The sequence below is a fragment of the Rhamphochromis longiceps genome, linkage group LG23 (assembly GCF_057381845.1).
Source record: "Rhamphochromis longiceps isolate RC_006_pf linkage group LG23, R_longiceps_female_GT1.1, whole genome shotgun sequence".
In the NCBI taxonomy this organism is placed as follows: Eukaryota; Metazoa; Chordata; class Actinopteri; order Cichliformes; family Cichlidae; genus Rhamphochromis; species Rhamphochromis longiceps.
In genome coordinates this window covers 34,924,100-34,939,650 of record NC_140578.1, presented here as the reverse complement: position 1 = coordinate 34,939,650, position 15,551 = coordinate 34,924,100, and the positions used below count along the sequence as shown (strand labels likewise).

The following is a 15,551-nucleotide window of genomic DNA, read 5'->3' as shown; positions in this document are numbered from 1 at the left end:
GTCTCTTCACATTGAGACGGTGAAAGGATTTTCTATTCACGACGTCTTCTTCATCTTCCTTAGCTGCAGTGATGGAATATGGCTGTAATCTACAGCTTCAATATAACATATATAAAAACGATATAATAAATCATTATGGAGAGGGGATTGGCTCAGCCGCTCTCCAAACACCATTGTCCTGTGAACAGCCCTTCTTATTGTCTTGAAATTCAATAGTCCCCCCCTCCTCCTGTGCGTTTCTTTTTATTACTTGTCTCATTTATTGCGGTGCAGTGTCTCTTCATATCGGGCTTTGTAAATGAAGTTTTTGCAACAAAGGTTATTGAAATAAGACCACGGGATCCTGGAGGATAAGTGACGCCGGAGAGAGTTAATTGGCTTTTTGAATGTCGGATCCGAGCGTAGCCTGCTCTAGAGCAAGTTACCATGGCGATCTACCTGCGCTGCACAGTGGAGCACCTTCGTGAGCAGCTAGAGCTGAGCCCCGAGCTGGCCTGCTAATCTCTCCTCACAAGTGTGGGCTCAGGATTCCTTTATAAAAATCCATCTGTTCCAAATCTACCGAATGCAGCCTTCTCTATTTAGCCACACTGCTCCCTCCTCTTCAGCTCTGTGTTTAATTTTTCATTAAAAATTCAAAGCAGGGTTTGAAGGAACTTTGAATCTGCCGTGTCATTTGGTGAGAAAACAAAACAGCTTACTCCAGTTAAATTTGTATCCTTTCCCCCTGAGGCGTCATTAAATTACCATTTAATCAAGTTTTATTACCTCCTCAGGTCGACCCAGAGCAGGGGTACCGGTGAGCAGGATGGCGCGCTTGGCGCTCTGAATGAGAGGAACGAGAATCTTCGTCCGCGCTGCGTTCCTGGATTTGAGATAATGCGACTCGTCCACCACCACCACGGCAAACCTTTGCCCGCTCAGTGCCTCCACCAGGGGGCGTGCATCTGTGGTGAGTAGGCCATAGCCCAGGACCGTCACTTTACTGCTACCAATGCCACTGAAAGGATAACAGCATACACATAAAAGACCAATAAAAAGAGTCACTTCTTTTAATGGTTTTTGTTAAACCAGTAGTGTGAAACCAATACAATAATGGGAGACAGAGATAGCTAACAATAGCCAAAGTAAAACGGGTAAAACCAGTGAACTTTAGATTCAAAATGAATAATGTGTTTATTACAATGTGTATCTGTAAACTACCTGCGATTGTGACACAAGAAACAAGAATATTATCAGGTTTCTATGGTTACAGTGAAACTAGTAACTCTGTGCTTGCTGTTTGTGCTTTTTCAATGATTGCTGTGTAACTGTTTTATTGACAATAAGCCTCATAAAAAGACCAAAACCAACAGTCTGTTATACCATCTCATTGCTTAGAAATAGCCCAGAATTTATCCTTTTTAAAAAATGTTTTTTATAAAAAAAGTTTATTTAAAGAAAATGCTCCAAAATCTTAGTAACTGACTTTTTGTATGTGGAGGGGCTAAAGGCTAACTAACAACTGACTGTACATTGTAGCCTCTAAAAGCTAATGAAAGCTTTAGACGTTAAGCTTGGGCCACATGATCTAAATTGTATTTAGTTAAAGATTTCCTCAAGTAGCTTCAAATGAAAGAGCTACAAAGTAAGAGCCAAAGATACATTTAGCATTTATATTGGAGCGTCAAACATTTGAGGATTAGTATCCAAATATTTTACTTAAGTGTTATATATAAGATTGTGTCCAATTATTAGCACGACAGGTTTAAATCAAAGGTGTTGTAGCACCTGTCAAGAGTATTTCTGTATGGATTAGATATGATTTCTGAGCCTTCCTCTCAAACCTACTGCATCCATAAGTGAAAGTAATTCTACAATGAAAAATAACAGACACGTAGTTTTTTAAGGCTTTAAAGTTTTGCAACTGTTTAGCCACAATATAATGTGTGTAAAAAACACACGTGTCACTCATTGTTTTTAGCTGTATGGTACAAATAAAATATGATGTTTTTGACCTTGGGTACACCAACAGTACTTAGAGTATTAATTTATTTATCTAGTGCCAATTTATGGGTGATTTTCATGGAGTTTGTTGGCGATGAGTATATCACTGTAGCTTTTGAAGAAGCCCCCTTTAAAAGTAGTAAACGTGTAGTTTACAGCTTACAGTCAGGATTGTATACACACTCGACACCTGCTTAAATGTTCGGATGTTATTGACTTGGCAACTGAGCCCTTAAGGTAAAGCAAACCAAGCTGTTTAAAAGAGCCTATGGACTTAAATACGTGTCAAGACACACACACACACACACACACACACACACACACACACACACACACACACACACACACACAAACCTTTCATCCGTCTCCTTTTTTACGGCTTCATAGCAATTTCTATATTTTTCAGCTATGGTATGTGCAGTTCTGACACGGGTACACAGGCACAGATAAACAAACAAACAAACAAACACACAGGCGACATTCAGCTGCATGAAACTCAATAATGATCTCTGAGAAATCAAAAACATTTCCAGCATCTGTCAAGCTTTAATTCTTTGACTTCGCCACACACGCAGGCGCTCACAGACACACATTTCCAAGCTGAAATAAACCTAAGGTGCCATTCATGTTCTACAAAGGCACAAGTGAGTCAAAATACCGAGAGGAGGTGCTGCATAATTTTTTCTTGCCTCCTCGTTCAGTCATTAACACATCCAGTTCAAGGACACGTTTTCCCCAGAAGGCTTTCACAACCTCTTTGCACCTCATCTGTGATGCTGGGAGTGTCCCCCCATCTAATCCAAGTCACAACTATAGAAAGTTTATGTCATTCAAAAATTAGAAAGAAAAAAAAACTAGGGGAAAGTTGAGAAGATGAAAAAGTAGATGTTTTCTAAGCTTATATGCAACATTAATCCACAATACAGAAACCTGAATCAGTGCAAACAAAATGAAGCACGTTCCAGCACCAGCATTTTTCCTTCCTGCGTGGGAAAAAATAAATAAATAAAATAAATTCAGCTCTTGTTCAATATCGTAGACGTCGCCTTGACATGATTTGTCTGTCAGTGCTGTCAAACATCGGCCCCTGCTGGCTCTTGACACCAGGGGACACTTTGAGATTAATTTATCGTGCCCAGCTTTGCCGTCTATCACGCTGCCTCCGCTTCACACAGTGTGACCGTGAACGTTCGCGCTTTTATTACGTCTTTTTAGAGTAAATGATTAGCAGAGGGCCGGAGAGAAGAAGTCGTAACAAGAGATGTTAGATGCTGCTGTGCAGCTTACTGTAAGGGCAACGACGCTTTAAATTCAAGTAATGGCTGCCGCCGTCCACTCGCACAATATTTTGCATGGATATTATGAGTACTGAAGAGACCCTGAGTGAGCTTCTACACAGGAAAACCAAAGTTATCGGTGGAAACATGATTAGTTTACCATTAAATGTATTAGCAGCAGACATTCTTTTTTTGGGGGGTTTGAAACCAGAGAATTGATAATAAATTATATTCTATAAAATCAAACTACAAGTCTTTCTTTTAGAGTTACTTACATGTGTTAAAAAAGGAAGGAAACAGCTGCCCAAAATTCCTGTGTATGTTCTATCAAAGGATTATCAGCTGAAGCTGAACTAAAGTCAGGCCGTACCTTCATGCAGTACCACTTTGTGCCACAGCATGGTGTATTGAGTCAATATATTTAACCAGTCAAGCGTGATGTTTGCTTATAAATGTATTGTGCAATTTAATTAAAAAAACAAAAAAAAAACAAACTCACACTGATGGTGATGAAGTCAAGAACTCACAAATTCTCATGTATCAAATATGATACACTTGGCGTTACAGGGTTCAAAAACAGTACCTTTAAGTACCTTTATGTGATTTTTAAGCCAGTATCGAGCTTCCCTTCTGCAACGCTCTGTAAACGAGACAGCATCGAATAATGTGCACGCTAAGTCACACCACAAAACAAACAAAAAATTAATAATTCACCATCTATCCAGAATTTCACAACCACGGCAGCAGTAATGTGCAGTTTGATGCTACAAACCGCTGCTTTAATAATAAGCCGTTAAGCTACTGTAGTCTTTGTCATTGTGACAATATTAGCCTTTGATTTGGAGTAGAACAAATTGCTTATTCTATATTTAGGAGATCATTCAACTTGATCTTAAAAATACATTTTAATAAGGACCTGCTCCACCTGTTGAGCGCTATTTGTGAACAGTTGGGAGCATTTAAGAATTAAGAGAGAGAGATCAGCCTTCAGGATGTGGTGGAGACCAAAAATAGACAGAAACTCAATTTGATTTCTAGTTTTGCTGTTAAATGTAAACAAGCAGCTATTGTGTTTAGAGCTTTAGTTTAATAAAAAAGTCAAACCAGCTTTAAGAACGTCAGAAGAGTCAAAACCAAAATTTAGTCCCAGTAAAACCAGACACTAAGAGGCTGACATGAGTATGGAGGTGATTTTTAGGGATGAAGGTCAAACGGGGTAATGTGGTGCGATGACCTACATGGTGTGGCTCTTGTTCTCCACCAAATTGATGTCTCCAGGCTGCAGCTCGGGGATCCACCTCTCCAGCTCTTCGATCCAGGGGTACTTGAGGGACGAGGGCACCACCACCAGGAGGGGCCACTCCTGCCTGAAGGTGTACGCCACTGCGATGGCCTGCACGGTCTTCCCGAGACCCATCTGGGCCCACCAAACAACAACACATGGCGAATGGGGAGAAAAACAAGTCAATTGTGCACTGACTCTGTGGCAAATTGCATATGACGGCTGAGCTGATGTGAGGCCCAAGAGTAATAAGGTCTCAGAATGATTCTAGTGTCAAAACCGATTAAGCACGTGGGAGTGCAGCAGAGGGCTGACAAATTAATTTGGAAGGCATGCAGCAAACTCTCAGGTTCTTTTTTTTGGAAAATAGATTTCCTGAGCCAGCGTTGTGTGTGCTTACCTCATCGGCAATCATACATCTGTAAAACAAAAGGAAAAACTTTATCAGACAGGTTTCACACTTTGTAGAGAAGGTAATGGCTTCTATATATGACAGACGTTATAGTTTACATATAAAGACATCAGGTCCTCCAACTAGAGAGAATCATTACAGAAGCCTTAATAACCTGCAGTCACACCCCAACGTCTCAGACTTTTGTGGGTCATGTACACAAAGTAAAAGTTAACATAAACCAACAGCAAGGATTTCTGGACATACAACAAAACTAAAACTACTAATGTACGTCTGCAGGACTTCTTGCTATTCAATATTTATGTTGTTGTTTCTGTCGAGTTTGAGATACTGCATCTAATGCAGCAGAGTACCTTTGCAGACCACAATGTTTATGTATTTGGGTTCATTCAGTTCCTAAAAACAACAAAAAAAAACCCTCGCTGACTGCTGTAGAAGCCGGTGTTTCACTCTCTGTCTCGTAGGCAGCAACAAATTTAATTCAGGTCAATTCATTGGGGAGAACTTGAGCATTTTTATTTCTATTGAGTAGTGTTATTTGGGATTTATGGTCCCGCATTGGTGCCTGTTTGTCTAACTCTTTGGCTATGCGGGGACAGGGACTGTGGGAATTCAACCAACAGTCCTTCAAAAAGCCAACGGATATGACGATACACGTAAGTAGAATTCTGATTGGTTGAAGAGTTGACTTGAAGAGGAAAATGAGTCATGGAGCATACCCCAAAGGAGAAGAAGCAAGCTCTATACTGTAAGTATATAAATAATAGAAGCCATCAGATCAGTATTTTTTGGTAAAAATGTTGGTATACACCCGCCCCCAACAATATATGGCAAAGTCCCCGACGAATACGGGCACATTATTACTGTAGCACAAATACAACATACGTGATTCATTCCTATATTTTTGCCATCTACTTTACAGTGTAGAACTCACACAGTGTGCGTGAAAATAAGTGCAATGTAAGAGGAAAGCTTTAAAATGTAACCGTTAACATTTAAATGCATTTAAAAAAATTATACTTCTTTTCCAAACATGAGTGTTACACTACAATCATGGAAGAGCTTTTGGCTCGGTACATTCTCGGGGAGAATGCAGCATTATGACTAACAAGAGCTGAAAAAAATAATCAATTAATCCCATTAGTCAGTCTACGGAAAATGGGCAGCTGCTATGACAATGAATTAATCATTTAATTATCAATCAAAAATAGCTGATTTACTGGTTGCTTATCATTAGGGTCCTAATGTTGTTTACATCTGAAATCCAAGCTTTTTATGGAGGGGGAGATGAGCCATGACTGAACCTATGAACGCTCACCTAACGTGGCTCTCTCATATGACATTGTTTAGCAACCGAACTATGTTATGGATTAACAGATATATCTGCCAAATACCTGTAATCGGTCATTATTACCCCTGATGTGGTTAGCTGGGATTAGTTGATATTTACTGTCACATCAATTCTGATGACTAAATGGAAAAAATAATGAGTTGAAGAGTTAGTAAGTAGATTTTATTTATTTAGGACATTTGTAAAATCCTAAAATTCAAATGACACACATTCACATTACATACATAAATATCAAAGAAACAACCTATTGCAGAGATCAGCAAAAAAAAAGGTCATAAAGAAAGTCGCAGCTGAGGTTTGTCTGAGGTCACTTGGGAGGTCATCCCAGAGTCTTGGTGCAACACCAGCAAAGGCACGACTCTCTTTTGAAATAAGCTTTGACCACCTGGTGGGGAAGAGTGATGGGGAAGCAGACTTCAACGATCTCCAGGGAGTGTAACACAAGACCATTTAAGGCTTTAAACACAAACAGCGCTGCTTTATGCTCCGTCCTGTAATGCACGGGAAGCCGATGCAAGGCTGTCAATGATGGAGTAATGTAAGCTCTCTTTTTTGTCCCAGTCAATTATCTTACTAAGGCTCTTTGAATTATAAGTTAGCTAGAGATGACTAACTCTAGTACACAGTGCGTTACAGTAGTCCAGTCTAGGTGTACTAAAAGATTGCATAGCCTTTGACAACTCTGTCGACAGCATTTATTAGTTTGTCAAGTTTGGTTCTCCCTGCCCAGTGGGTTTGGGATAGAGCTGGGCGATAGAACGATAACGATATGTATCGCGATATAACTTTTACTCGATAGAGAAATTAAGCTATCGCGATAGACCTCGCCGCTCTTGTCCTCTTAAAAAAATTAAAAAAAAAAAAGGTCAGCCAATCCAAATTAGGTAGCGCAGAGCCGAACCAATCACAGCCGCAGCGTCACGTCGCGTGACTTGTTACGTACAGCACAAGTGCCAAGCCGCACGTGTGTTTGTTTGGGAAGCAGCCAGCGGGTAATGGAGGAAATGAGTGTGCCGACTAGAAAAATCAACCGAGCGTGACCGAAGAGAAAACAGATGATGGTTCCAATGCCGGAGAGATTGTCGAACAGAAGAGCCAAAGAAGTTCCGTAGTGTGAAGGTATTTCGGCTATTTCAAGTCTGACAAAAAACAGAGTAGCGTGCACTCCCATACGGTAAAAAAATATATTTTAAAATACATTTTGAAATATATTTCAAAATATACAAAAAATGGCCAAAAAATATATGTGCTAAAATACATTTTAAAATATATTTATATATTTAAAATGTATTTTAGCACATATATTTTTTGGCCATTTTTTGTATATTTTGAAATGTATTTCAAAATGTATTTTAAAATACATTTTGAAATATGTTTATGTATTTTGAAATGTTTTTTAGCACATATATTTTTTGGCCATTTTTTGTATATTTTGAAATATATTAATAAAATATATTTCAAAATACAATTTAAATTTATTTAAAATCATTCAAAAAAATATAAATTTAACCCTTCATATATTTCTAAGAAAACACATTCACATGTAACATCTGAAAGAAATCTTTATTTGATGTTTAAAACATACATATAGCATATCAATCAAGCAAGGAATATTCATTTTATAAGTTTATTCTCATTACATACTCAAACATTCTAAAAGAAACACACACACATATACATATGTGTGTGTATATATATATATATATATATATATATATATATATATATATATATATATATATATATATATATATATATATATATACACACACACACACACACATGTGTGTGTATGTGTATAAGTGTGTGTGATTGTATGAACATAAGTCAGCATACTTAAAATGTAATTTCTTTTCCTTTTCCAGCAGTCTCAGTTCCCCCAGCTTTCACGGCAATCCTCAAAGCCCTTCTGGACACGCTGGGAAACCCCTTCCTTACCGCCACTGTAACAAACAAAAGTCACAGTTCTATTACTTTTATCAGAGTTAAAATAAAAATGTGATTTATGTTAGTTGGCTTCATTTAGCAAACAGATATTTCTGTTTATATAGATACAGATATTAATACAGATATATTTTACGCATAATTTTACCTCTTTTTTTTCCTAGATGGGAAGTCTATCCAGTTCACATTACAGTAATGCTAACACCCCTTTTGGTCGTCTCTCCTTACCTTCCAGCATTCATAAATCTGTTGACCTTCTTTGTCTGAGACCAACCACTACAATGCATCATCACCTATTTGTATTGGTAACTTACTTTACAACCTATTTTAATGGTTGCAAAGTAAGTTACTTGTGCTGTATGCAATTTTAGATACACAGAAAGTCTTCACTTACTATATATGGCTGTCATAGTGTCCTTATCAAGGGCAGTTCTTCACTCTGCGCCGATGTCCGTTTTGCTCTGTCCTCCTATAAAAAGCATGAACATTTGAGTGTTTGACTAGTTTTAGATTTCCAAAAATTTGATATTTGTACAACTAAACATTTGAACTACAATATATGCTATTGAGCGATACTTTTATGGGTAATTTTTGGTAAAGAAACTGGTGACAGAGTTGTAGGCTTTTTAAAGTACTATTAGCTAACCATTTGAACTGACTTTCAAAGCTGATTACCTTTTAAATTGCTGTGGATCAAAACCTCCAGTGGGAAGGCGGCCATTAGAAGAACACGCACCATTGAACCTGAAAATAACAAAAACAAACAAAAAACAGAACAATATATAGATACTGTTTATATAGGGTAATAAATCTCTTCTGAAGCAATATAGTTCATTTTGGGTGAAAAACAAAACATTCCTCTAAAATATATATACTGACATCAGCAATCAACATCATGATTGTAATTATTTCCTTTTTAGTACATCTACTGCTGTTTGCATGTGTCAAGCACTACGACTGTATCTATGCATATAAATTCACCATATATATCCAGCAAAAATGTTTTGTTATAGTCAAAAGGAAAACAAACAAAGGCATTCAATCAGAGGTGAGAAATTAATTGGGAATATGAATTATAGGTGAACTATTCTTTACCTACTAGCAATCAAGCTTCTTTAACCAAGAAGCTTGAAATATTTGAATGTAAAATAAAATAAATAAATAAATAATAATAAAAATAACATGATGTAATTAAAATGCACAACTTACATTAAGGAAATCTGCATTTGTATCCACAGGCTAAAAGTAAAACAGTAAATGTGTTAGTGATAGTACAGGTATTTGTAAAAAAAAAAAAAAAAAAAAAGAGGCAGTAACTGTGACGCTTCTAGTGGGATGCTAAATGCAGAGATTTATATTTACAGTATAATACTGCATGTACGGGTAACTGTGTTGTGAACTGTAACTGAATATTAGAGAATCTCAGAGAAATTAAATGTATTTATTTTTTGAATTTATCAATCATAAAACCGTCTGTTTTGAAGGCCTGTTACGATAGCGACTTTTTGTTGGTCGGTATATTGCCCCATAAACAATTGCGACAAGTTATGTCATTGTCATTTTAAGACCATTTTATGTCTTTGAATGTATAATCATAATATGACACCATAATAATGCAAGATCTACACACTTTCAATTGACAAACCAACATCTAATTCTTAAAGTATTTAGATCATTGAAATTAGAAATCAAAATATTAGATACCTTAAAAACTTGAATAAATAGTAAATTTTCTAACAAATAGAAAACAATGTTATTTAATGTTATTGTTATGTTATCATTATATTTTATTTTTGTAAATATAATGGCGGATAAATTACATCATCAACAATTATTGAGGTCATGTACATGTATTGTGTGTTAAGTTGATATATCGATTATTGTGATAGGCCTACTGTTTTGGTATCATAACGAGCTTGTCAAACATGCATGACCACTAAACAATGTCTAAGCAGTAGTATTGGTCTGAATGACAACAAACATAACTAGTGTTTTGGAAAATCTGTTAGAAAACAGTTATTTCAATAATTATGATTAGCATGTGACACAGACACCGCATAAAAAACTACAACAACAAATACTTACTTTAGGAGGATGGGGGAGGGCAGCATGAGGTTGAGACTTTGACATCTGTAAAAAACAAATTCATGTATTACAAACAAGTCACTTAAAAATACATTAATGTGGCAGACTGTTCCCTGTTCAGATGCAGTGTATAAGTACAATCAGGGCTGTCACAACAATGGGGTGGGGCCAAGTGGCTGCAACCCTAGGTACAATGTGCAGGTATATATAATTACATATAATATATGTGAATAAAGCAAGAATCTGTTTAGGTTAGTCACTGTGCTGACTGATGCTTGCTAGGTTTATATGATTGCAAACTGCACAAAAACAACAACAGCAACAACATTAATGACAATGACAAACAAAATTACTTACATTTATGTAAATCTCACATTAGGAAGATCTGCATTCGATTTCATGGGCTGAAATAAATAGGCAGAAACATTACTGCTAAAAAAATAAAAAACAAAAACTCTAAAAAGCCTAAAAATGACTTAAAAAGCAAGGAAATGTGGAACATTGTAATTAGCGAACATTAATAAAGCATAACTGTTCTTTGTTTCTAACCTTGGTAAGTACTCTGTAGCCAGAAGGAGAGGTAGGATTTCTGTGAAAGCCAAATTAAATGTGAATAGGCTTTGATAGTTATTGAGAAGGCAGAATAATAAGAAAAGGCAAAAGTACGTCACAATATAATTAATTAAGTTACATATTTTGATTACCAAATTATGGAAGCGTGGAGCTGCCACCCAGGCAAAAGAAAAATAGAGCTGTATCACGTTATGACATGAAATGTTTATTGTTCTAACATTATGCTTTTCATGTTTGTATAATATAATATCACGTTATTATAATATACATAATTGTCACGTTCGCACAATATTGTACGGACGTGATAATTATGTACATTTTTCGTACAATGTTGTTCAAACATGTTGTTCAAACATGATAGTATATTGTTAGAACGATAAACTTTTCACGTTATAACGTGATATACTTATATTTCTCTTTTGCCTGGGTGGCAGCTCTACGCTTCCGTTCCAAATACACGAGAATAAAGTAATATTATATGGGAAAAGGCACCTGCTAGCTTGATGATGGAGGCTTCTTAGACTGGCCACCCGCCTTGGCTTCTTGTCGCCACTCCACGAAATAAAGGTCCGTTTCCTCCATGCCGGCTAATTATTCATCCTCATTAAAATCTCGTATATGTTCAGTTGGCAGAATTGAGAATTTTACATCTTCCAACCACTTAATTAACGCGAACATAATCGGCTTGTTTCTTCCTGTCTCCTGTATCCGGCCGTTCCTCTCGCTGTCAAATTTCGCGCCTCAGAGACGTCGTTATTTTTCAAAAAAAAAAAAAAAAAAGAAGAAAGAAAGAAAGAAACAGCAACAACTACTAAAGAGAGTTTTTGCACGTTCATTGCACATTTGTGGGAATGTTTAAATATTTAATTTTTATTAATTACTTTTCATTATATCTTTATTTTTTAAACCACCGTGGCAATGCGCATGCGCATACACTCCTGCACGCAAAGGGCTTTGGAGTTGACGTAATGTCGCAATGCATTGTGGGAGCGCAGCACCATCTTGGCAGGTCACGAATCAAAACAAGATTGCTACGAACCATTCTGAAACGTAGCTCAAAAGAAAATGACGGTATAGAGACAGATTCTGTCCAGATGCAAAGAGACGGTACTTGATTGTTGAAATGTGGACCCGTATGAAATATAGCCGTGGAGTAGAAACCCTGAAGACCAAACCGCTATTGACTTAGCATGATCTACTCTCATACCTTGTCTGTGGAGTCAGAGCATACACGGCGCACCAATTTCGCAATTATAAATCTCTGGAGGCGCACATCCAATTCACCAAGGACTGGGTACAAGATTTGGCTATTTTTAAGCCTCCACGTTGTGAGTACGCCGTCATTCAAGCAAAGGTAAGTCAGCTTGAGTACTGCGAGTAAAATGCGTTTGATTCCCCCCAGCATTCAAATTAGTGCTAGCAAAAATTCATTCGTGAGGGGGAAATTACAGTGAGAACATGTAGAGGCTCTGTTAGAGGGATAACATAGTGAGTTCAGTGCATTGATGTGACATTGTCCTGAAGGATTTAGTTATTCTTTATGGTTAAAGAAATTGCCCTAATTAATTCATATTTATTATAAATAATCCTAATTACACATCTTGCTTCCTTGTTTGTGTCCTGTGTCACTAAAAATACATTCTGTTTTAGTTTTATACATTGATTAATGACCTGCAGAATCTGCTTGTCATATTAGGTGTCCATAGTTGTCACTTAAAGTCGAACTTTATGTTTTCTCCCTCTTGAAAGTGATTACATCCTTGCATTACATACTTTAGGTTCATTTTTTGCTGATAGGTTTCTAAAAAGAAACATGCAGATTTAGAATATAACATGCAGCGTTCTATAGATGGATACATAAAAACACTTTATTTGTTACATTTATGATAAATGGATTTGAAAGTAAATAAAACACATTTGTGTCGGACTTGGCTTATTAAAGTTCTTGTCTTTAAATGAACTTTGTCTGTGTGTGTTTTAGGTCCTGCACTCTTAAAGACTGAATTGCAGCATTGCAGCCACAGGTCATTGTGAGCGTCACAGGGAAGGTTGAAGCCGCCCACTGCAGCTGTATGGCTAGAGTCGTGGAGACTTGCAGCCATGTCACTGCTCTTCTGTTTAATGTAGAAGCAACAGTGAGGATCTGTGGCACAAGGACTGTTACAGATGAACCTGCATACTGGGTTTTGCTGGGTAATATGACCAAGATACAGCCAGAGGTTGGCCATAAGATAGACTTCTCCTCTTCAGCTGCCCAAAAAAAAGTTTCTTGATCAAAACATAAACAGACCATTCGTTGTGACAGGTAAAAGAAGCCATCCTCAAAAAAGAAAAGTTCCACCTGCTACTGTGGAGGAGTTGGATCAACTGATGGGACAATATTTTTCCAAGCATAGTTCTGTTCTGAATAACCCATAATGTTTTAATTTAGGGGGCCATGTAAATACTTTGCATTTACTGAATATGTACTTACTAAATACCACTGTTCAAAAGTTGAATAAAGAAACAAAGAAATGTTTGCCTATTTTTAATTAAAAGCACTTTGTCGAACATCACATCAGTTACAATGTAGAAAAAATGTTATGTATAGTTTACAAATGACAAAATGTTCACATAAAATCATGACAGCATTTGTATAATATCACCCACTACTAGCATTCTGTAATTTACTGTCTCTTTTGAAAACTTATCACTACATAAACAGCACAAGACTTAAAAGTATTTAACAAGAGCATTTTTCCCTGGTTTTACTACCACACTGGGGCACATGTTCACCAAAACGCAGCAAACCTTTGCCATCTTATCCAGGAAGGTCACCTTTTTACCCTCACATGGAAGAAGTAATCTGATTGGCATGGTGGTATGTAGCATGTAGTTTGAAGCAGGGATTTCGTAGTGCCCCATGTGTAGTGTTGGAACCCAGTCAGGATTTGTTTCATTCATTTCATAGGCTGGTTTGTTGCAATAATGCCAAATAATTAGCAACTCTATAAATAGAAGGTAGTTCTGCATGTTTGTTCTAAGTTTGTGCTATTGAAAATAAAATTAACAGGCTATAAATAATAATATGAACTTATTTAGAACTTACCTGAATGAAAATACTGGAGCACACCAACAGATATCTGTGGATGGTAGAGAACTGAATATCAGCTCGTCTCGCAGCTGCTATCCAGGCTAGACGCCTTCTTTTGGTAACATCCAACACATAAGCTCCCTCATGATGTTTCCAGGTGAGGAAACAATGAAAAGAGAGCCTGTTTTCAAGCTTATTCCTTTGTCGGTAGTGCAATCTAACATTACAACCGACCACACAGCAAGCATTTGTTTGGCCTGCTAATATGGCGCCTTGACCAAAAATCCTGGCTACGCCCCATCCCGTAAGATCACGCTCCAGAGCCCTATTAACGTACGGATCTAGAAAGAAGACGCTGCATTTTTAACTCTGAGGGAGATGGAGAATGAGCCTATTTCCAAAACAGTGGAGTGTGTTCCTTTAAGTACTAAATTGTATATATTGTCAAAAACTAAAGTGTACATAGCAGTTGTTGTATCTTGTTTACTGTATCACTGACAGATAATTTCAAAGTCAATGAACGCTACATTATAGTGAGATATTGTGTAATGTGAAATACTGTAAGCAAATGAATAAACAACCTAATTCGTGATAGACCTTTGACTCTGTTTTGTTTGAATCCAACTGTTTTTTGCAGATGTGCATAAAACATGTTACTTTTAGTATTGTTATCATTATCATCATTATTGCACTAAATATATTTTAAATAAAGGATACTTTGATATACATTCTACTGTAAGGTTGGAAATGTATTTTCTTCACCCTAAAATATGTTTTGAAATGTATTTTGGTTTGAAAGAAATATATTTTCAATTTCAAAAATATATTTTTTTGGAGCATCACAAATACAAAATATATTTACCATATATTTGAAATATATTTTGGCCAGGAAAAATGTATTTTTTTACCGTATGGGCTGTAAATTGTGCCAAAAGCAAGTCTGGAAATACAATAAACTGGTGCATGCGTCACACTGTGCGCCACGTTATTGTTTCGGTGAAATGAATTTCTACAATACTGTTAATTCTACTCTCTGCAGTGTTTAAATGCTTACATATACACACAGTTACTGTCCCTCCACACATACGACTCGGTTCTGCTTCTATGCCCCAGCTTTGTTTACTTTTTCCCACCGAGGCTTCTAGACTTCTGATTGGCCAACATTTCTGCACGGTTAGGAATCTAGCGCCACCTGCTGCTTTGGCATGTTCATAGCAGCGTTTTCCTTCATTTCTGCCTTTATGTGTGGACGGGATTATTTTTTAAAACGAAAACGGAAAATCTCCGTTTTCAAAAATACCCGTGTACGTGTGGACGTAGCCTCAGTCTCTGACTGGAAGCGCTAATTCTTCATTCGGCTTTTGTCAGACTAAAGTAACTGTTAAAACTGTTTGAAAAGCTCAGCTATACAACAAGGAGAGATTGAGAATTTCCTTTTAGTTCTCAGTTTATTTGATATTGACAAAAGTTAGTCAGTTTTGTCTGTTCTTCTGTAAAACAAACTAAGATTTATTTTTAGAATTAATATTTTGTTTCTAAGTGGAATTGACAATTTAGTCTGTTTCGTT

The 15,551-nt window shown here is 36.8% G+C and overlaps 1 protein-coding gene and 1 long non-coding RNA gene across 6 annotated transcripts in view; both read right to left on the bottom strand.

Moving 5' to 3' along the window:
• The window catches only part of zranb3 (zinc finger, RAN-binding domain containing 3), a 140,737-nt gene that overhangs the window by 109,820 nt on the left and 15,366 nt on the right, over positions 1-15,551 (bottom strand). For all 5 annotated transcript variants that reach the window (XM_085398652.1, XM_085398653.1, XM_085398651.1 and 2 more), the window contains exons 3-5: positions 4,946-4,964; positions 4,502-4,680; positions 769-1,000 (exon numbers count right to left, since the gene is read on the bottom strand). In XM_085398652.1, the coding sequence (XP_085254778.1) occupies positions 769-1,000; positions 4,502-4,680; positions 4,946-4,964 (430 nt within the window). The remainder of the gene's footprint in view (positions 1-768; positions 1,001-4,501; positions 4,681-4,945; positions 4,965-15,551) is intronic.
• On the bottom strand, positions 8,115-11,537 carry LOC146642472 (uncharacterized). The gene is made up of 8 exons (XR_014909675.1): positions 11,403-11,537; positions 10,887-10,926; positions 10,695-10,741; positions 10,338-10,382; positions 9,462-9,491; positions 8,928-8,996; positions 8,647-8,721; positions 8,115-8,251 (listed from the first exon to the last, which is right to left on the bottom strand). It is a non-coding gene; the product is annotated as an uncharacterized LOC146642472 (long non-coding RNA).